Source organism: Sceloporus occidentalis, unplaced genomic scaffold (assembly GCF_023333645.1).
Source record: "Sceloporus occidentalis isolate IW3139 unplaced genomic scaffold, rSceOcc1.0.p SCAF_1, whole genome shotgun sequence".
NCBI classification, from domain to species: domain Eukaryota; kingdom Metazoa; phylum Chordata; class Lepidosauria; order Squamata; family Phrynosomatidae; genus Sceloporus; species Sceloporus occidentalis.
Genome location: NW_028316981.1, coordinates 402,434 through 428,676, shown reverse-complemented (window position 1 = coordinate 428,676; position 26,243 = coordinate 402,434). Strand labels below are relative to the sequence as shown.

General features: G+C 47.6%; 1 protein-coding gene across 1 annotated transcript; it reads right to left on the bottom strand.

Annotated features, from left to right (window-relative positions):
- Nucleotides 1-2,013: 2,013 nt before the first annotated feature.
- Nucleotides 2,014-26,243, bottom strand: LOC149320286 (vomeronasal type-2 receptor 26-like). The gene is made up of 4 exons (XM_089501340.1): nucleotides 25,708-26,243; nucleotides 24,797-25,088; nucleotides 7,513-7,639; nucleotides 2,014-3,150 (listed from the first exon to the last, which is right to left on the bottom strand). Exons 1-4 carry the CDS (start codon nucleotides 26,037-26,039, stop codon nucleotides 2,222-2,224), a joined length of 1,680 nt encoding a protein of 559 aa, XP_089357466.1. The 5' UTR covers nucleotides 26,040-26,243; the 3' UTR covers nucleotides 2,014-2,221.

Sequence of the window (26,243 nt, the reverse complement as noted above, 5' to 3'; positions counted from 1 at the left end):
TTCGCGTTACAGGAACGCAGCAGGGATGCGGCCGTGGCAGCTCTTCAGCCACCAGGCTTAGGGAGAGGGGCTTGATGTAAAATAGTCCTCGGTCCCTTCCAAGCCACCAGGTGTCTTCGCAGAGCCCCGTCTGACTTTCCTTTGTCGGGGAAAGATTCAGTCGGCCAAGGGTCAACCCCAACACCACATCCCACAGATTGCGTCCTCGAGAACAACCTCAAGGCACGTCCGTTCGATCCGCCTAGCAACCGGAAATCCCTTCGTCCCCATTTTTGGCACCTACTTCCCAGCCTGGCCCTGGCCCCTCCATGCTCCCTCCCCCCGGCCCCAGAGCTGGATGTACAGGAGCCTTACTACAGTGTAAGCATCCATGAGGGGAATGAACTGACAATTGACTTTTATGCCCCTTTCCGGTTGTTTGAGTATGTAGTTATGCTTGTCAAACTGGTGCAGGTGGGGAGAGTTTTCATGCACCTGATCAAAGGAAGTCATAGAGACTCATAGAACTGTAGAGTTGGAAGAGACCACAAGGGTCATCCAGTCCTTCATTAGCGTCTGTGTTTTTGTCTTGTTGTGTTGTACCTGGATTTTCAAAAATAAAAACAAAAACCTTGTGTGTAACAATCTTGGAATTGCCACTGAATCCTCCATTTTATCACATGGGTTTGTTTTCAAAAGAACGCTACAATAAATGAAATGCCAAGAGCAACAGTTCCTCTGTGTAATAACAATTAAAAACAATATCCATGCTCTTTAAAGCACCAGGCAGAACTACCTGTCTATACCTTGGGAAAACATGCCATAGACCAAAAGCATGGTGAAGCATGCTGGGAGTTGCAGTTCAGCAACATCTGGAGGTCCACAGAATGTCCAACTCTACCACACATCATGGATCTTGAGAGAGATGTTCCTTGCAAGCACATTGATCTTAACAGTATACAGAGAGAATAGGTAAGTGAACTGTATCCTCTTGAATGTTGTTGAACTTTAGATCCCAACAACCATCTAGACAGCATTGCTACTAAAGAATGCTGGGAACTGCAGTCCAAAACCATTCAGAGGTCTGCACTTCACACAGAATAAATAATAAACAAAACTTTTATTTATATCCTGCTTTTCTGTTATGGAAACAATCAAAGCGGCTTACATATTTAAAACACATCCATTTACAGTACAGAGTACCTATAATATATCTTAACCCCCCTAAAAAAAATTGAACACATTACAGTGGATCCTCGGTATACGCGGGGGATCCATTCTGGACCCCCCCCCACGTATACCAAAATCCGCGTATGCTCAAAGCACTATTCTGTCCAATGGCGGCGCGCGTGCACGTGCGCCGCCATTGGACAGAAAAGTCCCCTTCCTCTTTCCCCCTCCTTCCTAACTTCCCTCCCTCCCTCCCACCCACCTACCTACCTACCTAAAACTAACCTACCTTCCCTCCCTCCCTCCCTCCTTACCTGGGTCACTGCGCCACCACCGCCGCGTCCTCGCTGCTGCTGCCGCCGCCACTGTAAGTGGCCCGGATGCAGCCTGGAGGTCTCTTGGCCTCCAGGAGCAGCACCCAGCCATTTTGTGGTGGCGGAGGCCGAGGCCGCGAGGGAGAAGAGGCTTGGCCTCGTCCTCCTCGCTGCCTTGGTCTCCGCCGCCGCAAAATGGCCGGCTGCTGCTCCTGGAGGCCAAGGGGCCTCCAAGCTGCAGCCGGCTCTTTAAGAGAGGCGGCAACCAGGGAGGACAAGGCCAGGCCCCTTGTCCTCCAGGCTGCAGCCGGCTCTTCCTCAGTGGCGGCGACCAGGGAGAACGGGGCCAGGTAGGTAGGTAGGTGGGTGGGAGGGAGGGAAGTTAGGAAGGAGGGGGAAAGAAGAGGGGAGGAGAGGGACTTTGTTCCTAATGGTGGCGCTCAAGCACGTGCGCTGCCATTAGGAACAACTTCCAGGTTTGCCATGCGCGTATGCTCAAATACGCGTATGGCAAATACGCGTATAGGGAGGTTCGACTGTATTACTAAAATTTAATCTATTAAAATAAACTATTAATAGCACGGAAGTGGCACAGAAAGATCCTGTGAACAAGTAAAGGTTCATAAATGCCTAGTATAGTTGGAACGAGATTCTCATGGTGCATTCCATGCAAAATAGTCCATCAAATCAGCCACTGGCTGCTACGCTTTGAGCATGTCTTTGCCTCCGTCAGTCATGACCAGTTTCTTATGTAATGACTAGAAAAACTGGGTTAAGAATTGCATGCCATCTTTGTTTTTTGTTAGACCTTCTTTCGTGTTCAGGTCAGGCCTGAGTAAAATAATGTAGCACTTGGGGAGGAAGATGCATCCCAGGAGCCCAGCGCTGGAGGCCAAGATGGAGAAGACCTGGACGACCACCATGTACTTTCCCTTGGTCCCAATGTAGGTGGGCACAAAGGAGACCCAGACGCTGCAGAAGACCAGCATGCTGAAGGTGATCAGCTTGGTTTCATTGAAGGCCCCAGGCAGTTTCCTAGCCAAGAAAGCCACCATGAAGCATGTGGCAGCCAGGAAGCCCAGGTAGCCAAGGGAAAGGTAGAACATGCCCACTGACCCTTGGTTGCATTTGAGAATGATTTCTCCAGGCTGAGAGATCATGTCAGAGTCAGGGAAGGGGAGAGATGTGCCCAGCCAGATGGTGCAGATGACAGCTTCAATGGAGGAACAGGACAAGACGATGCTGTTGGCCAGAGTCTTTCCTAGCCATCTCCTTGCCCTGCTCCCAGGCTTAGTGGCCAGGAAGGCCAGCACCACAGTGATGGTTTTAGCCAACACAGATGAGATTGCGATGGAGAAGATGATGCTGAAGCCTGTTTGTTGGAGGAGGCAAGTAGCTTTGCTAGGTTTCCCAATGAAGAGAAAGGAGGACAAGAAGGAAAGAAGGAGGGAGACGATGAGAATATAGGAGAGATCTCGGTTGTTGGCTTTGGCCAGCGGAGTTTCTCGGAATTTAATGAAAACTGCTAACACAAAGAAAGTGATTGAAAAGAAGAAGAGGACAAAGGAAACCAGGATGTTCCCTAGAGGTTCTGTGTAGGACAGGAAAGTTATGTCTTTGGGGATGCAGTGATCACGGCCCCTGTTTGGATGCTGATCCTCTGGACACTTGAAGCATTTGTCTGCATCTGTAAAGAAAGAGAGCAACTTCAATGCCTATTTGCCATTTACCTAATTCAGGGGTAGGCAACCCTTTTGAGCCGGGGGCCAGGTTACTGTCCCTCAGACAACTGGGGGGCCGAAGCCAAAAAATACATAATTAAATAATTTTTTAAAATTAAATAAATAAATAAACAGGGACAAATGTAGGACAAAATTTTCTAATGGAGGGAACCTTTAAAATAAAAAATGGAGGACACACGAAAAAAATTGCTGATTTTTAAAAAAATGTTAAGATAAATGTATGTTTCTGAGGCTTCTATAGACAACTGCCCCACCATGCCTCTTGTGCGAGACGCCAAAGGCCCCGGCGGCAATCGGTAGCAGGACCGGGCTGGGGCCGGTCCCAAGGCCTTGCCGGGCCGCATTCGGTCCGCGGGCCGCAGGTTGCCTACCCCTGACCTAATTCATGTCTCATTGCATTAAACACATTGCTTTAGTGTTGCCTAATCCCATCTGAAATGGTTAATGACACAGTGCCAGGCTCTTTGACATTATTGGGAAACCATGCCACATCTCCACCAAGATGAAATGCTCATCCAATCTCCAATTTTTCTGAGAGCGGGGTTTACAACTGCAGAAACTGAAGCCTTTGTGAGTATCTGTTTTGGCATGAGTTTGGACCCAAGGGCATGTCTGCCTCTGGCATTGGTGTCACTTGGTGTGGGTGCCTGGAAAGAGACTGCGGGTGGGAGAGCATAGTTTAGGCTACATTGCGTGACATAGCTATGTGCTTATGGAGAGGCCAGGCCTGGAGGTTGGCAGTAATATAGCCCTGCCTGACTGGCATTGAGATTGATTTAGTCTTACTTAGTCTTATTTAGTCTTTAGTGCTCTCATTGATCTTAGCAGTTCAGAGTCTGTGCCACAATGTGCTCCTTCACTTATTTATGTAGAGGGAATGGAGTTTCTCCATCTTCAATACTCCACTCTTCGGCCAAATTCTGCAAAAATCTTTGTTTTCCTCCTTCTCCTACTTTGACATGCCATCACCAATAAGAATCAACATGCACTGTTTTGGTAGACATCCGTTTAGGATCTTTGGACTCCTTCCCTTTCTGCCCCTGTATTTTGGGCCTAAACTGCTTGCTTTACGGTTATGTTGTGTCAGAACTAGGGAACTCAAGTCCCAATGCACAGACAAAAAGTCTCGTTGTGATGAAAAGACAGAAGACTTTATTGAAGGCACAGGATAGAAGCTACTGGCAAAGCATTTCAGTTGGAACTATCCCGTTCCAGCCCCCAATATAATATTAAAAACCACAGTATTAAAACCTCACCCTCCACATATTGGCGCACAAGCCTTCATTCCCACCAGCTAGCTCTAATGGTTTCTTATTACCCACCTGCCCTCCTTGTTTGCCATTCCTAAGGTCGAACAGTCTACAGTTCTACAAAGACAGGAACGCACTGCCATAGAAAATAATGGGATTTAACTGTACACGATTTTTCCCATACTGGGGGTGGGTCCAGAACAGATCCCCGGCGTATAGGAAGGGGTCACTGAACACAGTGCAAGATGTCGCCCCTCAATACCAAATAGACTCCCACAAGCAAAATATACCATGGCAGAACCAAACATGGATTCTGACATATTGGTTGGTTTTCCCTTAAGACATAGTAATACAGTCGGCCCTTGGTATACGTGGGTGATCCATTCCGGACCCCCCCCCCCGCGTATACCAAAATCCACGTATGCTCAAGTCCCGTTGTCCCCAATGGTGGCGCGCGTGCACACGCGCCGCCATTAGGGACAACTTTCCTCCCCTCCTCTCTCCTCCCCCAAACTCTTTCCTTCCCTCCCTCCCTCCCTCCCTCCCTCCTCACTTACCTTTTCTTCGCCGGTGGTGCGTCGCTGCTGCCGCCGCCGCCACCTCAGCCGTAGCAGGGGGGAAGGCCGGGTGGGGGTTTTGGAGGCCAAGAAGACTCCAGCCTGCCACCTGGCCTTTCTACAGTGGCGGCAGCAGAGGACCAGTGCCAGAGGCCTCTTCAGCCTCCTCTCCACCGCCGCCGCCAGCACCTCTGTGCAAGGGCCGGGTGGTGGGCTGGAGGCCTGTTGGCCTCCAGTCCGCCACTCGGCCCCTGCATCGAGGTGCTGGTGGCGGTGGCGGAGAGGAGGCCAAAGAGGCCCCAGGCGCTCGTCCCCCTCCTCCTCCTCTCCACCGCCATTGCCAGGGGAAAGGCTGGGTGCTGCTCCTGGAGGCCTCCAGGAGCAGCACCCGGCCTTTCCCCTGGCTGTAGCGGCGGAGAGGAGGCCGAAGAGGCCTCAGGCGTTCATCCTCCTCCTCCTCTCCGCCGCCATTGCCGGGGGAAAGGCCGGGTGCTGCTCATGGAGGCCTCCAGGAGCAGCACCCTGCCTTTCCCCTGGCTGTAGTGGTGGAGAGGAGGCCGAGGCGGCGGAGGACCAGCGCCAGAGGCCTCCTCGCCGCCACCGCCGCCACCGCGAAAGAGCCGGGTGCAGCCTGCAGGCCTTTTGGCCTCCAAGCTGCCCCCGGCCCTTTAAAAGCAGCGGAGACGAGGAAGCCTGGTCCTCCTTGCCTCCGCTGCTTTTAAAGGGCCGGGGGTAGCTTGGAGGCCAAAAGGCTTCCAGGCTGCCCCTGGCCCTTCTTCCTCAGCGGCGGGGGTGAGGAGGGCGAGGGCAAGCCTGGTCCTCCTTGCCTCCGCTGCTCTTAAAGGGCTGGAAGCAGCTTGGAGGCCAAGAGGCCTGCAGGCTGCACCCGGCCCTTTAAAAGCAGCGGAGGCGAGGAAGCCTGGTCCTCCTTGCCTCCGCTGCTCTTAAAGGGCTGGAGGGAGCTTGGAGGCCAAGAGGCCTGCAGGCTGCACCCGGCTCTTTCGTGGTGGCAGCGGCGGCGGCGGCAAGGACGAAGCCAGGCCTCGTCCTCTTCACTGCCGCCACCGCGAAAGAGCCGGGTGCAGCCTGCAGGCCTTTTGGCCTCCAGGAGCAGCACCCGGCCTTTCCCCCGGCAGCAGTGGCGGCAAGGAGGCCTCTGGCGCTGGTCCTCTACCGCCTCGGCCCCCTCTCCGCCGCTACAGCCATGGGAAAGTCCGGGTGCTGCTCCTGAAGGCCTCCATGAGCAGCACCCGGCCTTTCCCCTGGCAATGGCAGCGGAGAGGAGGAGGAGGAGGATGAACGCCTGAGGCCTCTTCGGCCTCCTCTCCGCTGCTACAGCCAGGGGAAAGGCCAGGTGCTGCTCCTGGAGACCTCTAGGAGCAGCACCCAGCCTTTCCCCCTGCAGCGGTGGCAGCGAAGAGGTCGTAGCAGGGGGGAAGGCCGGGTGGGGTTTTTGGAGGCCAAGAAGCCTCCAGCCTGCCACCTGGCCCTTCTGTGGCAGCGGTGGCGGCAGCGGAGGACCAGCACCTGGGGCCTCTTTGGCCTCCTCTCCGCCACCGCCGCCAGCACCTCGATGCAGGGGCCGAGTGGCGGATTGGAGGCCAAGAGGCCTCCAGCCCACCATCCGGCCCTTGCACAGAGGCGCTGGCGGCGGCAGCGGAGAGGAGGCCAAAGAGGCCCCAGGCGCTGGTCCTCCGCTGCCGCCGCCGCAGAAGAGCCAAGTGGCAGGCTGGAGTCTTCTTGGCCTCCAAAACCCCCACCCGGCCTTCCCCCCTGCTATGGCCGAGGTGGCAGCGGCAGCAGTGACACGGCACCGGCGAAGAAAAGGTAAGTGAGGAGGGATTGAGGGAGGGAAGGAAAGAGTTGGGGGGAGTAGAGGGGAGGGGAGGGAAGTTGTCCTCAGTGGCAGCGCGCGTGCACGTGTGCTGCCATTGGGGACAACTTCCGGATTTGCCATGCGCGTATGCTCAAATCCTCCCATGGCAAATCCGCGTATACTTGGCTAGGTATTGCATTGTTTCCCCTGACTGCTTTTGCTACATGTCACCCTACTATTAATGTCACCTCTGAAATTCTTAGATTGTGATTTCCTTACAATGTGTGTAATCATCTGAGTAAAAATTACTCATCCTTATCGTCTTCCATTTGCTCGCCTCACAGAGCTGGAAGAGACCTCATGGGCCATCGCGTCCAGCCCCCAGCCATGCAGGAATAGACAACCAAAGCATCCCTGACAGATGGCCATCCAGCCTCTGCTTAAAGACCTTCAAGGAGGAAGACTCCACCACCCTCCAAGGAAGAAGTGTGTTCCACTTTCAAAAAGCCCTTACTGTTAGGAAGTTCCTCCTAATGTTAAGGTGGAAACTCTTTTCCTTGTTTTATGGTTTCTAGCTTTCCAACTTTCATGCCTCTTGCAACACATGCTGTCCAATTAATTATGGACATGAAACTCAAGCTAAAACAAGTCCTTGTTGTCTGCCTTTCTTCCGGCATCACCTACCTTCCTGGGAGGAGAAGGTCCCTTCTGCACACAAAGCACAACCATAGCAGGCAACCGGTTTTCCTTCTTGAACCACCTTGGTGTATCCAGGCCGACAGCTATCGACGCACCTTGACGTGGGCAAGGTCTACAAAGAAAGACAAGGAGCATCAAGCCAAGGGCATGAGAGGGAACTTTTAGAATCACAGAATCATAGAGTTGGAAGAGACCCCAAGTGCTATCCAGTCCAACCCCATGCTGCCATGCAGGAACTCTCAATCAAAGCATCCCTGACAGATGGCCATCCAACCTCTGTTTAAAGACCTCCAAGGAGGGAGACTCCACTACACTCCGAGGGAGTTTGTTCCACTGTCAAACAGCCCTTACTCTCAGGAAGTTCATCCTAATGTTGAGGTGGAATCTCTTTTCCTGGAGCTAGCATCCATTGTTCCAGGTCCAAGTCGCTGGAGCAGCAGAAAACAAGCTGGCTCCCTCCTCAACATGACATCCCTTTCAAATATTTAAACAGGGCTCTCATATCACCTCTTAACCTTCTCTTCTCCAGGTTAAACATCCCCAGCTCCCTAAGTCTCTCCTCATAGGACATGTTTTCCAGACCCTTCACCATTTTGCTTGCCCTCCTTTGGACACATGGCTCCAGTTTCTCAATGTCCTTTTTGAATTGTGCTGCCCAGAACTGGACACAATATTCCAGGTGGGGCCTGACCAAAGCAGAATACAGTGGCACTATTACTTCCCTTGATCTAAACACTATACTTCTATTGATGCAGCCCAAAATCACATTGGCCTTGTTAGCTGCCGCATCACACTGTTGACTCATGTTCAATTTGTGGTCTACTTGGACTTTCATTTTTCCGCCCTCAATGCAGTACTTTACATTTCTCCCTGTTGAAGTTCATTCTGTTAGCTCTGGCCCAGCTTTCACGTCTATTCAGGTCATTTTGAATGTTGATCCTGTCCTCTGGAGTATTAGCTATTCCTCCTAATTTGGTGTCATCTGCAAATTTGATAAGTATGCTCCCAATTCTGTCATCCAATTCATTGATAAAGATGTTGAATAGCACTGGGCCCAGGACAGAGCCCTGTGGGACCCCACTGGTCACTTCTCTCCAGGAGGAAAAGGAGCCATTGTTGAGCACCCTTTGGGTTCAGCCGGTCAACCAATTACAGATCCATTTAACAGTTACTTTGTCTAGCCCACATTTTACAAGCTTGTTTGCAAGAACAATTGGGCAATTCAAGTTTCCTAAGCCTTCAGCTTTTGTTTTTACCCTAAAAATGCTTATCTAAAAAACCAAGACTTACTCAAAAACAACACAAGTAGCTTGCAGTTTAAACAAAGATTTACTAAAGGCTTGAAACTACATATGCACAGAAGTTACATGGTAACCAAGTTCATGAATAATGCAGGTTAAATAAAGAAATCTTTATCTAAAGAGGAACATAGTTTGTTTATCAATTTGCAAAGAAGTTTATTGCCCTGTAATTTGGTAGGAGCAAATGGGATGCTTGAATGAGGGGAAACAGCAGAATTTGCATGTGGGGAAAATCTATCTATCTGAGGAGGCAAAGAGAGAAGGCTAAAACCTTCCAACAGGTTCCAGTTCAATGGATCTATGACGGAGACTGACAAAGGTCCTGCCTGCAGTGGCAGGATCTCCAGCACTTGGGGAAGAAAAATGAAATGCACAGATATAGGATGGGGGACACCTGGCTGAAAGAAACTAGATGTGAAAGGGATCTAGGAGTCCAAGTAGACCACAAGTTGAACATGAGTCAACAGTGCGATGTGGCAGCTAAATTCAAAATGAATTCCAAAAGAGAGAAATATAAGGCACGTAGGTAGGGTTGCCATTTCACGGCGGTGGGTGGGACTTTCCCACCTCCTGGGGGCGTGCACGGTCCCGCCCCACTCTCCCCCCATTGCCGGGTGGCTGCCCGACTCAGGGCTCCCAGGGCTGCTGCCTCCCTTTCCTACAGTGCTGAGCAGCAGGGCTAGAGCAGCAGCAGCAGCTGGAGCTAGCAGGGGGCGGGGTCTGCTGCTCTGCCCTGCCCCTATTGGCCAGCCCTCTGCTTACTTATTTGGGCATGCTCCAACATCGAAGCGGAGGGGGCTTTGCAGGCAAGTTGCTTTTAGTTCTTCCCCTCCTTCTCTTCTTCTTGTTATTCTGTTTTTTTTCTTCTCTTCCTCTTCCCCTCCTCTTCCTCCTCTCCTTTTTCTTCCTTTCTTCCCCCTCCTCATCTTCTTTTTCTCTTTGTTCCTATTCTTCTTCTTTCTCCTCCTTTTCTTCTTTCTCCTTCCCCTTTTTTCTCCTCCTCCCCCTTCCTCCTCTGCTGTTGCTGTTGTTATTGTTGTTGTTGTGTGCCCAACTCCTTTCTGACTTATGGCAACCCTGCCTCTAGTCCTCTTATTTACCCCCTCTCTCTAAGCCTCCCTCCTCTTCTTCTCAGGGGTCCAGGGCTTCTCAAGGCTTTGCCCCCATTACAAAAGAAAAAAAGACTTTGCAAGGGATCTGACCCATAAATCCCCCCTAAGTTGAGACATACCTGGGGAAAAAGAGGGGGTGAGGGGTTTTGGGGGGGTGGAGGAGGCAAGGAAAAGGAGGAAGGGGGGAATTGCTAAGAAGACTTGGGAGTGGGAAATGTAGTTTGTAGTGGCTAAAGGGGGTGCCTGTGGTCTTTCAAATCCTATGCCTGCTTGGGAGTGGGACATGTAGTTATAGAATTGGGCGGGGGGGGGTATTTGGCCAGAAAGAGAAGTACATTTCTGCCATCTGTCTAGGAATAATGCCAAAATGTCCTCCATTTTGAGCAGCCGAAGAAACATGCATTTATATTAACATTTTTTTAAAATTATCAAATTTTTCATGTGTCCACAATTTCTTAAAAAACGTGTCCTACATTTGAAAATGTGGCCCTACATTTGTCCCAGTTTGGAGGTCCTGACTTATGGCAACCCTACACGTGTGGGGGGGGGAATTAAATGCATAGGCACAGGATGGGGGACACCTGGCTAAAGGAGATTTCTACATGTGAAGGGGATCTTGGAGTCCTAGTAAACCAGAAGTTGAACATGAGTCAACAGTGTGATGCGGCAACTGCGTGGAAATAGAACACAAGTGCTGCATGGCGCTGTGCAGACGCCGCACTGTGCTTACGTAACAATTTGTCTTTTTGGCAGTCCAGTATCCCCCGAGTTTCTCCTCACAAACCAAATCCATCCTGGTTCCTCACCTCGTTTTTCACCATACTTAGGGTTTCCGCCAGATAGAAAACTGGACTCCTAGTTTGAGGCCTACTAGTTTGCTATCCTCTCCATTGACGCCCCCTTGTCGTGGGGGAGAGGCTTGCGTACCCTAATGAAGCTGTGAGCTATGCTGGCGGTGGTATAATAGCCACCAGCAGGGCCCCCCATGCCAGACAGGTCACAACCGAAGGGTCTGACCAAGAGCGCCAAAGGGCAGGATGGGCTCTCTAGCCTTATGGCAACCATCCTAGGAGAAGGAAAACTGTGTAAATTTACAGCGCTTTATAAATAAAGGTTAATAATAATAATAATAATAATAATCCCAAACCCGGGCAGATGGTGCTCATCTAACCCTGCAAGGTCAACCATCTCAGAGAAGGAAACTCTAATCAAACCTACGACCCGAGGACCTCGCTGCCACTGTCCATGCTTGTCAAGGCCACAGCAGACGAACCTCTGGTTTAAAGGGTGAGGCCAGTTCTGTGCACGCTGCGCTCTACCAGAAAAATCCATTGCACAGGCTCAAAGGATACATCCAATCTCCGAAAAAGCCCTGTAGCGATAGGCGAAGGACGAAACGGCAGGTGTAAAGATGCACTGGAAGCCGCAGACCCAACCCTGCATGCAGGCGGTTCAGAGACTGACTGGGGATGATAGTCTTGTCCGGCAGCATCCTGAATGACCAAGTAGCCTTTTTTAAGGAGAGCACTGCTTGCTCCATATGGAGAGGGGCCTAGAAAAGGTGGCCTAAAGAAAGCTCATCCCCAACAACCCGGTTGGCTAGCCGTGGCCAACGGGAATCTTCTGATGCGGTCAAACAAAGACAAAGAGACAAAGGCACACACCAGCCTCCAAAGGTGCAAACAGACTAACGCTTGCATGCTGGAACATCAGAACCATGCAAGATTCTGCAGACAGTGGACGTCCTGAGCGTCGTTCTGCTCTAATAGCCCATGAATTGTCACGACTTAACATCGACATTGCTGCTCTTAGTGAAGTTCGTCTCCATGAGGAAGGCAGCCTTAAAGAACACGGTGCCGGCTACACACTTTATTTGTCTGGCAAACCCAAAACTGAAAAACATCTTTCAGGTGTAGGCTTCATGATCAAAAACTCCAACACCTCCAAACTCGAAACCTTGCCAACAGGACACTCTGATCGCATTATCTCCTTACGCCTCCCACATGTTGTTCTCTTCAGTATATATGCCCCAACTATGCAAGCTGACCCTGCGGGGAAAGACAAATTCTACTCAGACCTACGCCACCTTATACAAAAAGTCCCTGCAGAAGACAAAATCATTATCCTAGGTGACTTCAATGCCAGAGTAGGAAAGAACTTTGAAGCCTGGAAAGGTGTTTTAGGCAAGCACGGTGTTGGAAACTGTAACGATAACGGACGTCTCCTGCTAGAATTTTGTGCAGAACAGCAGCTGACTATTACAAACACCATCTTTCAGCAGAAAGACAGCCTGAAGACAACCTGGATGCACCCCAGATCCAAACACTGGCACCTCATTGACTACATCCTAGTGCGCCAGAGAAATATTCACGATATTTCTCCGGCCAGAGAGAGGAGAAGGAGAGGAGCTGCTTGGCAGCCATTTTGAGACCGTGTGCTTGAGACCGTGTGCTCGTTGCTGAAGGGGAGGAGCTTCTGTGAGTCACATCTGTGAGTCACAAGGGGGCGGAGCTAGCAGACTAGCTTTATATACCAACTTCCAGAGCCTTCCAGAACAGTCTGGCCAGAGAGAGGAGAAGGAGAGGAGCTGCTTGGCAGCCATTTTGAGACCGTGTGCTCGAGACCGTGTGCTCGTTGCTGAAGGGGAGGAGCTTCTGTGAGTCACATCTGTGAGTCACAAGGGGGCGGAGCTAGCAGACTAGCTTTATATACCAACTTCCAGAGCCTTCCAGAACAGTCCGGCCAGAGAGAGGAGAAGGAGAGGAGCTGCTTGGCAGCCATTTTGAGACCGTGTGCTCGAGACCGTGTGCTCGTTGCTGAAGGGGAGGAGCTTCTGTGAGTCACATCTGAATTTTAGTTTTCTTTAACTGAACAACTCTGCTCAAGTGGCATCAGGTTAGAATCGGATATTGAAACAGAACCTTCCCTTTAAGTGTAAGATAGCAGCCAGTACATTCCTTTAAAGTAGTATTCCCAGTAGATTGACTGTTATACTCATTACTAAAGACTTTGCAGTATGGACAACGAGGGATTTGCTGCAGTCACCTGCAACTCTTGTGGGATGTTTCTCTTCTTGCCTACAGAAGTGGAGAACTTCACATGCACCAAGTGCAAGTTGGTAGCGCTCTTGGAGGAGAAAGTGCAGCAGCTGGAGTCCAGAGTAGCTACACTTCAGCAGATTAGGGAACAAGAGGATTTCCTGGACACAATAGAACTAACCATCTTGGATGAGTACCACGCAGAGGAAGATGCTAGGGTGGAAGAGGTCACTTGCCAAACAGAGGAGGCAGACAGCTGGAGGAATGTCACAAAGAGAAGTAAGCCAAGAAGGAATTGTTCGGGGAGCTTGCAGCTAGAGAATCGATTCCAAGCTCTTTCCCTTATCAAGGAGGATGAAGAAGAGCAGCATGGACAGACTTCAGGGACGGAGCAGGGGAGCCTGAGAGTCCCACCCGAGGGAACAGTCGCTGCTAAGCCTCGGAGGAGGCATGTGGTCGTAGTGGGGGACTCCTTGCTGAGGGGTACAAAAGCAGTGATTTGTAGGCCTGACAAGATGTCTCGAGAGGTGTGTTGTCTTCCAGGTGCAAAGATCCGTGATGTGACAGAGAGGCTGACAAGACTGGTCAAGCCTACTGACCAATACCCCTTCCTTTTGGTCCACGTGGGAACTAATGATACTGCAAGACACAGCATTCAGAACATCAAAAGGGATTACGAGACGCTTGGTAGGAAGCTGAAAGGAATGGATGTACAGGTTGTCATCTCGTCTCTTCTGCCAGTTGAAGGGCATGGTCCAGGAAGGGAGAGGAAAATAGCAGATGTGAACAACTGGCTTCGCAGATGGTGCCGCCGAGAAGGATTTGGATTCTTCGATCATGGCCTGCGGTTCCATGAGGAGGGACTTCTTGCAACAGACGGGTTACATCTCACGCCAGTTGGAAGAAATGTTTTTGCCAACAGTCCCAAGAACTTGATCAGGAGAGCTTTAAACTGAGTTCCGACGGGAAGGGAGACAATATTAAGGAAGGCGAAAGGGATGGCGAAAATAGTCAAACTGACACAGAGGAAACAAGGCAAACAGTGCAAGGACCCAACAGTGGGAGGCAAAAAAACTTGCACAGGCAGCAAGTAAAAGGGAACCATGGTCTGCGATGTCTCTACACTAATGCACAGAGCATGGGAAATAAGCAGGATGAACTCGAACTCCTAGTACAACAAAGCAAATATGATATAATAGGCATCACTGAAACCTGGTGGGATGAGTCTCATGATTGGAATGTAGAAATAGAGGGGTATAACCTTTTTAAGAGAAATAGGCCAAACAAGAAAGGAGGAGGAATAGCACTATATGTCAGAGATATTTACACCAGTGAAGAGATCCTGGACATCAATCATGGAAGCCAGGTGGAGAGCATCTGGATAAGAATCAAAGGGGAGGGAAACAACAAGGATGTTACGGTGGGAGTCTACTACAGACCCCCAAGTCAGACTGAGGAATTGGATGATGCCTTTCTAGAACAGATGACCACACACTCAGAAAGGAGAGATGTAGTAGTGATGGGCGACTTCAACTACCCTGATATTTGCTGGAAGTCAAACTCAGCAAAATCCTCAAGGTCTAGCAAATTCCTCACTTGCCTGGAAGACAATTTCATGGTCCAAAAGGTGGAAGAGGCAACAAGGGGGTCAGCTATTTTAGATCTGATCCTAACCAACAAGGATGACTTGGTTAATGGGGTGCAAGTGGTGGGATCATTAGGTGGAAGTGACCATGTTCTCCTGGAGTTTGTAATACAGTGGAAAGGAGAAGCCAGGCATAGTCAGACACGCATCCTAGACTTTAGGAGAGCGAATTTCAGTAAACTTAGAGAAGTATTGAGGGCGATTCCATGGTCAGAAATACTAAAAGATAAAGGAGTTCAGGATGGATGGGAGTTTCTCAAAAGAGAGATACTGAAGGCACAATTTCAAACAGTTCCAGTGAGAAAGAAAAACGGGAGGTGTCTCAAGAAACCAGGATGGATGACTAAGGAACTTTCAACTGAGCTAAGTTTCAAACGGAACATGTATAAGAAATGGAAAAAGGGGGAAATCACGAAAAAGGAATTCAAAGAAATAGCAGGCATGTGTAGGGGTAAAGTCAGAAAAGCTAAAGCGCAGAATGAACTCAGGCTTGCTAGAGAGGTTAAGAACAATAAAAAGGGCTTTTTTGGATATGTCCGCAGCAAAAGGAAGAAGAAGGAAACGGTAGGGCCACTGCGTGGAGAAGATGGCAAAATGCTAACAGGAGATAGAGAAAAGGCAGAATTACTCAACACCTTCTTTGCCTCAGTCTTCTCAGAAAAGGCAAAGGGTGCTCAACCTGAGGATAATGGAGCAGAGGACAGAATAGGGGAATTTCAGCACAGAATAAGTAAAGAGATAGTAGAGGAACACCTTATTAATCTAAATGAATTTAAGTCTCCGGGACCAGATGAACTCCATCCAAGGGTATTAAAAGAACTGGCAAATGTAATATCGGAGCCATTGGCAATAATCTTTGAAAACTCCTGGAGAACAGGAGAGATCCCAGCTGACTGGAGGAGGGCAAACGTTGTCCCCATCTTCAAAAAGGGGGAAAAAGAGGATCCCAACAATTATCGTCCAGTTAGTCTGACATCAGTTCTAGGAAAGATTCTGGAGCAGATCATTAAACAGAGAGTCTGTGAACATCTAGAAGGCAATGCCATAATCACAAAAAGTCAACATGGGTTTCAGAGAAACAAGTCATGCCAGACAAACCTAATCTCTTTCTTTGATAAAATTACCAGCTTGGTAGATGAAGGGAATGCTGTGGATATAGTATATCTTGATTTCAGTAAGGCCTTTGACAAGGTTTCCCATGACATTCTTGCAAACAAGCTTGCAAAATGTGGGCTAGACAAAGGAACTGTTAAATGGATCTGTAATTGGTTGACCGGCCGAACCCAAAGGGTGCTCAACAATGGCTCCTTTTTATCCTGGAGAGAAGTGACCAGTGGGGTCCCACAAGGCTCTGTCCTGGGCCCAGTGCTATTCAACATCTTTATCAATGACCTGGATGACAGAATTGGGAGCATACTTATCAAATTTGCAGATGACACCAAATTAGGAGGAATAGCTAATACCCCAGAGGACAGGATCAAGATTCAAAATGACCTGAATAGACTAGAAAGCTGGGCCAAAGCTAACAAAATGAAATTCAACACAGAGAAATGTAAGGTATTGCACTTAGGGCGGAAAAATAAAATGCACAGATATAGGATGGGTGACACCTGGCTGAATGAAACTACGTGTGAAAGGGATCTAGGAGTCCAAGTAGACCACAAGTTCAACATGAGTGAACAGTGTGATGCGGCAGCTAAAAAGGCCAATGCTATTTTAGGCTGCATCAATAGAAGTATAGTGTCTAGATCAAGAGAAGTAATAGTGCCACTGTATTCTGCTCTGGTCAGGCCCCACCTAGAATATTGTGTCCAGTTCTGGGCACCACAATTCAGAAAGGACATTGAGAAACTGGAGCGTGTCCAAAGGAGGGCGACAAAAATGGTGAAGGGTCTGGAAACCATGCCCTATGAGGAACGACTTAGGGAGCTGGGGATGTTTAGCCTGGAGAAAAGAAGGTTAAGAGGTGATATGATAGCCCTGTTTAAATATTTGAAAGGATGTCATATTGAAGAGGGAGCAAGCTTGTTCTCTGCTGCTCCAGAGAACAGGACCCGGAACAATGGATGCAAGCTACAGGAAAAGAGATTCCACCTGAACATTAGGAGGAACTTCCTGACAGTAAGGGCTGTTCGACAGTGGAATGCACTCCCTCGGAGGGTGATAGAGTCTCCTTCCTTGGAGGTCTTTAAACAGAGGCTGGATGGCCATCTGTCAGGGATGCTTTGAATTGGATTTCCTGCATGGCAGGGGGTTGGACTGGATGGCCCTAGTGGTCTCTTCCAACTCTATGATTCTATGATTCTATGATTCTATGTCCGTCATACCCGAGTGATGCCCAGTGCAGAATGTCAAACAGATCATCGCCTCGTAAGATGTAAACTAAATCTTCATGTTAAGTTTAAACCTAAGAGGGGTGGAATCCTAAAGAGGAGACTCCAAGTCAACAATCTTCAACAAGCTGCCATGAGAGACAACTTTCAGGCAAATCTGCAAACTTGAAGACCACCCTATAGACTCTTCTCCTACAGCGCTTTGGCAACATATCAAAAACAGCATCCTGCAGTCTGCGGAAGAATCCTTAGGGTTCTCCCTCAAGAAAAACCAAGACTGGTTTGATGAAAACAACCAAGAGATCCAGGAGCTGTTGGCAAAGACACCAGGCACACCTTGTCCAGCCATCCTGCCATGTAAGAAAAGCAGCCTTTCGCCTCGCATGTAGTCAACTCCAACAAAAACTCAGAGACATTCAGAACAAGTGGTGGATCAACTTAGCAGAAAAGACACAACGTTGTGCAGATCTGGGTGATTCCAGAGGATTTTACGAAGCTCTTAAAGCAGTGTTTGGACCTACATATCAGACCCAAAGCTCCCTATACAGTTCAGATGGTCAAACACTAATCACAGATAAAGCTTCCATTCTAGACCGATGGGCTGAACATTTCCAAAGCCTCTTTAGTGCCAACTGAGTAGTCCAAGATTCACTTATTCAACAGATGACACAACAACCGAGGAAGAAAGAATTGGACATAGCTCCCACTTTGGAAGAAACCGTTAAGGCCATACAGCAGATGAAAAACGGCAAGGCTGCCGGGATTGATGGAATTCCACCTGAAGCTTGGAAACATGGAGGTCATGTACTCCATGCTAAACTCCACGAATTCCTTGTGAGTTGCTGGGAAAAAGGCGAACTGCCATCAGATCTCCGAGATGCAGTCATCATCACTCTGTACAAGAAACAAGGAGCAAAATCGGATTGCTCAAACTACCGAGGTATAACACTACTCTCCATTGCTGGAAAAATCCTCGCAAGGATACTGCTGAACAGATTAGTTCCTGCCATTGCAGAAGAACTTCTTCCCAAAAGCCAATGTGGCTTCAGAGCTAATAGGAGCACTACAGACATGGTATTTGCCCTTAGACAACTGCAAGAGAAATGTAGAGAGCAGAACAAAGAACTCTATGTAACATTTGTCGACCTCACCAAAGCCTTCGACACTGTGAGTAGAAAAGGTCTGTGGCAGATCCTGGAATAACTAGGATGCCCCCCCAAATTCCTCCAAATGATCATCCTGCTACATGAAGGCCAGCAAGGTCAAGCCAGATATGGCGATGCTCTCTCGGAGCCCTTTCTAATAACTAATGGTGTAAAACAAGGTTGTGTTCTTGCTCCAACTTTATTTACAATCTTCTTCAGCATGATGTTCCAAAGGGCTACGGCAGATCTCAAAGAAGAAGACGGCATTTATATACGCTACCGTATTGATGGTAGCCTGTTTAACTTAAGCCGCCTGAGGGCCCAGACTAAGACTCTAAACTATCTAGTCCGTGAGCTGCTTTTTGCTGAGGATGCTGCCCTCGTTGCCCATACGGAAGCAGCTCTGCAACGCCTAACATCTTGTTTTGCAACAGCTGCAGAGCTCTTTGGGATGGAAGTCAGTCTGAAGAAAACGGAAGTTCTCTACCTTTCTTCGAAAGCTCACGCCGAATGAGCCTCGAAGAGAAACGACAACGCAGAAAGAACCGCAACCTGGAAACATCACCCAAGGAGACTTTCTGCTGTGCTTTCTGCAACCGGACCTGTTTATCCCGAATTGGCCTTTTTAGTCACCAACGCGCTTGTAGAAAGCGCGGGATGAGTCCTTCCTGAATCTTCGTTCGCGAAGCAAAGCCAGAGTTTGCTAGAAGGCCTGATGTAGTTTGAGGCCTAGTAGTTTGCTATGGAGGCCTGACTTGTAGTATGAAGCCAATAGTTGTCACTGAAAGCCTAACTTGTAGTTTGAGGCCTAGTAGTTGCAATGGGAAGCCTGTATTCTGAGTCCTAGTAGTTTGAGGCCTAGTAGTTTGCTATGGGAGGCCTAACTTGTAGTTTGAGGCCTAATAATAATAATAATAATAATAGCAATAATTTTATTTATATTTTCCCTTCTCTCCCACTGGATCGAGGCGGGAATACAACCATAAAACCACATACAATACAATGGTATCTAAAATACATATTATAAACCCTAATCCGTTAAAACCTGAATCAACCATACTAATAAAGACATCAGTTACAAGGTGCTGTTCTGATCAGAAGTGGGATTTCTCCCACTTCTTTACAGAAGGCAGGGGGCATGCCCCCTGAAGAGACCCATCTTTAGTGCCTTCTTGAAGGCATCTAAAGTGGTCTTAAGAGGGATCTCTTCAAGGGAAGTAATAGTGCCCCTCTATTCTGCTTTGGTCAGGCCCCACCTGGAATATTGTGTCCAGTTCTGGGCACCACAATTAAAAATCTATGAGTCTAATAGAAGGACCATAAGTGCTGTGCAGTCCAACTATCTACTCATAGGATCATAGAGTTGGAAGAGGCCACAAGGGCCGTCCAGTCCAACCCCATTCTGCCATGAGGGAATCCAGCATTCTTGTAAGCTTCCAAAGAAGGAGATGCCACCACCCTTGGAGGCAGCATTTGCCTATCTATGTGTGTTATTATTAAACTTCGCATCAATCGTGTTCTTGTGTTACAGTCGCACCACTCTGCTCATTCTGCAACCAGAATTGTGGAATTCTGAATTAAGTGTGGACTTCTGGACCACTGACTGCTGATAAAGGAGGCATGTCTCTTCCCGCAATTCCCCCCAATGCTTAACCCACCTGGTTGATCCACGTGGGACTCATAATGTCATCCTGGTCAATGGAGAATATGTAGTTTGCAGATCCCTGTCTTTTCAAATGCCCAAGTGGCTTTGTGAAAGCAACGGACCCATTGGGAAACACCACCCAATTCACCAGGGCCAAGTTGACTGCTAATTCTCCTTTCTCATCCAAATACACTCCGTCCCTCCTGGAAATATTGTGAAACTGGGGGTTTCTCAGGAAACGGTGAAGCTAGAAGGAGACAAGAAACAGTTAACACTTGGCAAACACTTGTGTATCTCTTGCACTTCTTAGAATCCATTGTGAAAACTGGAGATGGTGACACTGTCAGTCAAAGGCATCCATTGCTTCAAGTTCCACTCAGTCCACAAACACTTGGGAGGCCAGTTGAAAGTGTTGATTTTTAAAGCCCAAGGCAGCTGAAGCCTAGAATCATAGAATCATAGAGTTGGAAGAGACCACAAGGGCCATCCAGTCCAACCCCATTCTGCCATGCAGGAAATCACAATCAAAGCATCCTCTGGGCAACAGAAGTTCTTTCAGTTAGTCTCAAAGGTGCTGCAAGATCTGCCTGCATACTGATTCTACAGACTGACACGGCTATATCTTTGAATTGTTCCAATATGGCTAAAGGAAAACACTATCATATTGCAATCTTGTATCCCCCATAGACGCTCATCTTCTTCCCATCTTCATATCTGCAATGAAATAGTTATATTCAATATATTCAACATATAATCAATCAGTATTCTAATGGTTGAAGGATTTGGAAATGCAGCCAAGGCAGAAAGGTTGTTTTGAGAAGGAATGTGAAAAGTGACAGAACAACATTTTCAGGGCCTCTCTCTCCTTATCTTAAAGGCTCCTAAAAAATAGAATCATAGAGTTGGAAGAGACCACAAGGGCCATGCAGGAAGTCACAATCAAAGCATCCCTGACATCCAGCCTCTGTATGAATACCCCTAAGAAAGGAGACTCCACTACACTCCGAGGAAGGAGTGTGTTCCTCTGTCGAAAAGCCCTTACTGTCAGGAAGTTCCTCCTAATGTTCAGGTGGAATCTCTTTTCCTGGAGCTTGCATCCATTGCTCCATTGGGTCCTAGTCTCTGGAGCAGCAGAAAACAAGCTTGCTCCCTCCTCAATATGACATCCCTTCAAATATTTAAACAGGGCTATCATATCACCTTTTAACCTCCTCTTCTGCAAATTTGATAAGTATGCCCCCAATTTTGTCCTCCAAGTCAATGATAAAGAGGTTGAATAGCCTCCAACAAGCTGTGTACAGCAAACACCCATTCAGGGATCTTTCATTTAGACAGCAGTGTTAGTGCAAGAGTTTTCCTAGGACAAGAGGAGATCCCTAATGGCTTCATGATCATATACAAGAAGAGTTACAATAATCCAGATTCATTGTAATCACAGAGTTAAGAGATCTGAGCGCTGAAGGGGCTTTTACTCCGAGAACGGTGCAGAGAAAACAGACCCAGTTCAGACAAAGAGGACTTGCACCTCTGAAACTGATGCTAAGACAGGAAAGCTTGGCACAGGGCATTGAGATTATTGATCATAAACTGAACATGACCCAACAGTGTGATATCGCAGCAAACTAAATGTGAGGTATAGATTTTTCTAAGTACCAAAGTACCAAATCAAATTAATCAGGATTAAACAAGTGAAGCAGCAACTTCCAATGTATTAATTTAGTCATTATAGATTCATAGGTGCGTTCTAATATTCATACCCCCAAAAAATTTGGCATGCTCAGTTAGATTTTGGTGTGAACTTTAAATCACCCTCACTTTGAACTTTCAGTAACCCAAGTAAAAAAGTGTGTTCTCAACATTTAAGGAGGATGGAGCTCTCTTTTCCGTTGGCTCCAAAAACTGGTTTGCCTCCCTCTTTGCAAAGTTGTCCTTGACTTCCAGGTGCAGGCTTTGAGGCTTCTTTTGTCTAATTTAATTGCTATTATAATAATGCAAGTCTAGTTCATTATTTATTTATTTTTTAAAAAAACACCTAGCCATTTTGACAGTCTTAACAGAGCCAAAAAATACTATTTAAAATTACTAAGTCAGCATATTTTATCAGTGTATCTCGTTTATTATCAAAGATATAACCCCCCTTTATTCTTGCAAAACAATATATTTAATAGATAAGTGTCATAAAAAGCTTTCTTTTACTGACTTATATATTTTTATAAAATTCCCTTTCAGTTAAAGGGCCTCAGCTGACCTTTACTCAATGCTATTGGAATATATATTGATTATAATAGTGTACATCTGTAGTTCCATATTATCTATAGATGTAATCTAGTTATTACATAGTCTTACACGATTTCTACTCTATTCATGTGTTTCTAACTCTTTTGTTAAATCTTATGTGTTTGATTCAAATCCATTTCTCTCACTAAAGAAAATACCATTTTAGCCAGCATTAATAGGACTATCGTCTCCAAGACAAGGGAAGTCATAGTCCCATTGCACTGTGTGCTAGACAGGCCTCATCTGGTGTACTATGTTCAGCTGCAGTCATCTCATTTTAAAAAAGAATATAGACAAGTTTGGAATGGGTTCAGAGAAAGGCAACAAGGATGATAAATGTTACGGAGAAGAAAGACTGTGAGGAAAGGCTAAGGGAATTGGGCATGTTCAGATTGGGGAAGCGAATACGGAGACATGATGGGATTTCATTCTTTAGGTATCTAAAAGTTGAACTTCGTGACAGTAAGAGTGGTTCAACAGTGCATCCAATGGCCTGGGCAGCTGGTATGGCTCTCTTCTTTGGACTTCTTCAACAAGAGGCTCGGCACTAGCTGCCTGCTGGGGAGGCTTTGGCTACAGCTCTTTCTTGGAGCACACGGTTGGGCTCCAGGGGCCCCTGTGATTCTGTCCCTTACCTGCCACGCCTGGATCCTCTTCAAGTCCGTCTGGCCACCACTAGCCACCATACGTTTCCTCTTGGATCTGGATGAAGAGGCAGCATGTAAGGCATGTGCCAAAGCCCAGACGGTGCTGTAAGTGATGTAGTTGTCTAGAAACAAAGCTCTGTCAAGCACTTCCTTGGGCACAGTTTCCAAGGTCTCTTTCTGTCGGCACCTTGAAGATCCTCTCCCAGACAATGCATGTTTGGAATAGGAACAATGAAATGCTTCCTCTAGAAAGACTTTTAGCGCTATGGAAAAGGAGCCAAAATCACCTAGCATTGCCTTTGTACTTTTTTCGATAAAGAAGGAGAAGAAAGCATGGATGTACTGGTAATCCAGTTTACTGAACATCAAGTCTACTCTGATGTCCCACATTGCAGTTGTGATCAAGACTTTCCCAACAATGGGTTTGCGGAGGGCTTTGATTACAAGCTGTATCAGATATACGGAATCAGTGCAGCAGCACATCTCCGCATGGTAGACATATATATTGACTTTCTCCCAGTTGACCTTAGAAATGCCTAAGTTTTTTATGTAGGTCACAGTCTTTGGGATTCTCCATGTGAAGGCAACAGAAATCCCACTGCTACTAAGGAGAGGTGTCAAGGTCTTCACAAGCCTTACTCCATTGTCAGTGTCTGGAACCACCAGACCAATCCATGTCCATCTGAAATGCAGCAGCAACCTGATCAACCCTGGATACAGGATTTCATCATTGGGCACCATCCGGTACAGAAAAGGGAACTGCCTTTTATCATCCAGAACACCAGAGATGTACGCATGGTTGACCTGAAAAAGAAAGGGAGAGACTGGGGATGGTTTATTGTCCTGGCACTCATTACCTCATTATTTTTGAAAGTCTCATTTTCAAAAGGATATAGAGATTGGAATGAGTTTGGGAAAGGCAATGAGGATGGTAAGAGGGATGGAGAACAAAACCTATGAGGACAGGTTGAAGAAGTTGGGCATGTTCAGCTTGGTGAAGAGAAGACTGAGGGGCAACGTGGTCACAGTCCTTAAATATTGTTAAATCCATTCCTACTCTGGGATTCTAGGATTGCATGCAGACAACCTGCTCCCAAGTGTCCCATCCTACAAATCACTTACAAAACTATGAGTACTTTCTCCACTCTCACTTTGTAGATTCACCAACCATGTTTTCAGTTCCCTGGAGAACTTTCAGAGTGGAATCTGACTGAGCCTCCCAAATCTGCTCCATCCATTTGCTATTGTTGTTTTTGTTGTTGTATGTAATCTAGTTGACTGTAATGTCCAGCAGCCCTCTCCTAGGGTTTTCATGGCAAGATTTATTCAGAGGTGGCTTTGAGTCTTCCTTTGAGTCTGAGGGAAAGCGCTCAAGATCACCCAGAGGGTTTCTACAGCTGGGTGGGGATTCGAACCTCGCACTCCCAGAATCCTGACTTCTTACGCACTACAAATTACCTCCCATAGAAATACAAAACCTCCCATAGAAATACGATTCAGGTTCACACAACAAAATTAGCAGGCTTCCAACTCCAAACTACTGATGTTGCCAGCTCCCAATAGAGTCCTAGAGCAATGCCCCAACCACTGCACCATGCTGGCTCTCATGATGATGGTAATGGGCTGGAATTCTAGCTGAGCTACTTGGTTGTATCATAATTACCTTTGGCGGTGTTTGTAGAGACCAGAATAATCCAGGAGCAGGCCTGAATACTCTAACTCCAAACTGGCCCAATAAACCTGGTCACGCCAGAGCGACAGCGGGTGGCTATGCACACGCACGTCCCCCGGTGTCACCTGATTGGCACCAACATACATTGCAAACTTGTGAATTAAACTTGTTAATGTGCCTTCAGGTTGACTCTGACTTGCAACAGCCCTCTGCCCCGGGGTTTCTCAGCTAGATTTCTTTGGAGGAGGTTTGTTCCTGTTGCCTTCCTCTCAGGACCAAGTGGGGATCTCAGCTGTGGTTTCCCAGATTCCTAATCCAACACACTTCACCTGAGGCTGAGAGATTGTGATTTGGCCAACGTCATCCAATGGGTTTTTGTGTCTGAGCAGGGATGACAACCCTTTCCCCCAGAGTTGTGCTCCTGCTACCCCACATTGCCTCTCTCTCTCCTTACCTGTGGGATTTTGTAGTTGCCCAACATGACTGAGATCCAAATGGCAATTTCGGAATCTGTCCCTTCAAGAACAGCCAACAGGTTATTCTGCTGCCCACAGGAATAATTGGGAATACTGGCTTGTCCAGTGGAGAGCAGGTCTACTGAGGCATCAGAGGTCATCTTTGTATCAAAATAGTTCTCGTGGATGTTGTAGCCCAGGGTGAGGTTGGGTAAGACCTTGGGATCTTGGTTGATCTCCTGGATGGCAAAGATGAAGGACAAGATGCTCCAGCGCTTTACCATCCCTGTCCTGTCAAGACAATGCAACGAATCACCACTCTGGGTTGCATGAAAATAACATCCTTTGCCTTGCTTCTGTGACTTGGTGAGGGGTTTTCAATCAATAGATAATCATGGAGTCCACAAAACCATAGCGTTTGAGATCTGTGAAAGGAACTTATCCTGAAACCCACTGTCTATCAGAACTGGAGGGTGGGCAAGTTACTTTAAAGTAAAGCTATTTAGAAGATTCAAAAAGTTTGATTTCCCTCTTCATCGCTCAACTGACCTTTTCTTTTCATTTTACACTGGCATGTTATTAGTTTTGAATAAGAAGCTTTACTTAAACATATTGGCCTAACATAACTTTAGCATAAGAACTTATTGACAGTGGAAGATACTACCCCAAAGGTAGTGGAGTCTCCTTCTTTGAGGTTTTCAGACACAGAGTTGCGGCACCTAAAAGACTAGTCTAAGAGCCCCTTCATATTATACAGTTATAGCAATTATGGCTACACTTGATCTGCAGTTTAGGGCAGGGATTTAGCATTTTCAGCCAGAGAGCTCTAGCGCCTTCCCAAACTGCAATCCCCAGGATTCCTTAACACTTTATTATGGCACTTAAACTGGAACAAAAGGCAATGGCTTACCAGACTGGCCTGGTGGAAGGCACCTTGTCAAAGGAGTGGGGTAGAAATCCAGCGTACGTTGCAGAGACAATTCCACCGAGGAGGTAATCTCCAAGCTTGTAGTAATTCATCTGTCTATGTTCCCCGGTGAACATCCCAGAGCACTTGTCCTTCCTCCTTCCAGCGGCTATGTGAGGTGGAAGGAGGAGGAGGAGGAGGAGGATCACAGCCAGCATAGCTACCAGGGAGAACAGTCCCTTGCTGTGACTTCTCCTGGACCAAAGGCTTTCCTGAGATGGATGGGTCCCATCCAGCTGAGGTTCTCCATCTGGGAGAGATGAGGGGAGACGCATGAACACAACCCTTGCGTTCCGTAAATTTCATCTTGGAGCTTCAGTGGCTCAAGAGGGAGGCATTTTAGGCCTTGGATCCTTTTGGATTCAAAGACAAGATGTCACTGTCTGTTGTTTTTGACTCTGATGTTGATGTCGTTGGTGGTGATCTTTGGGGAAATCCCTGAGCTTTTGGCAAAAAGATTAAATCACTATAATTTTTTG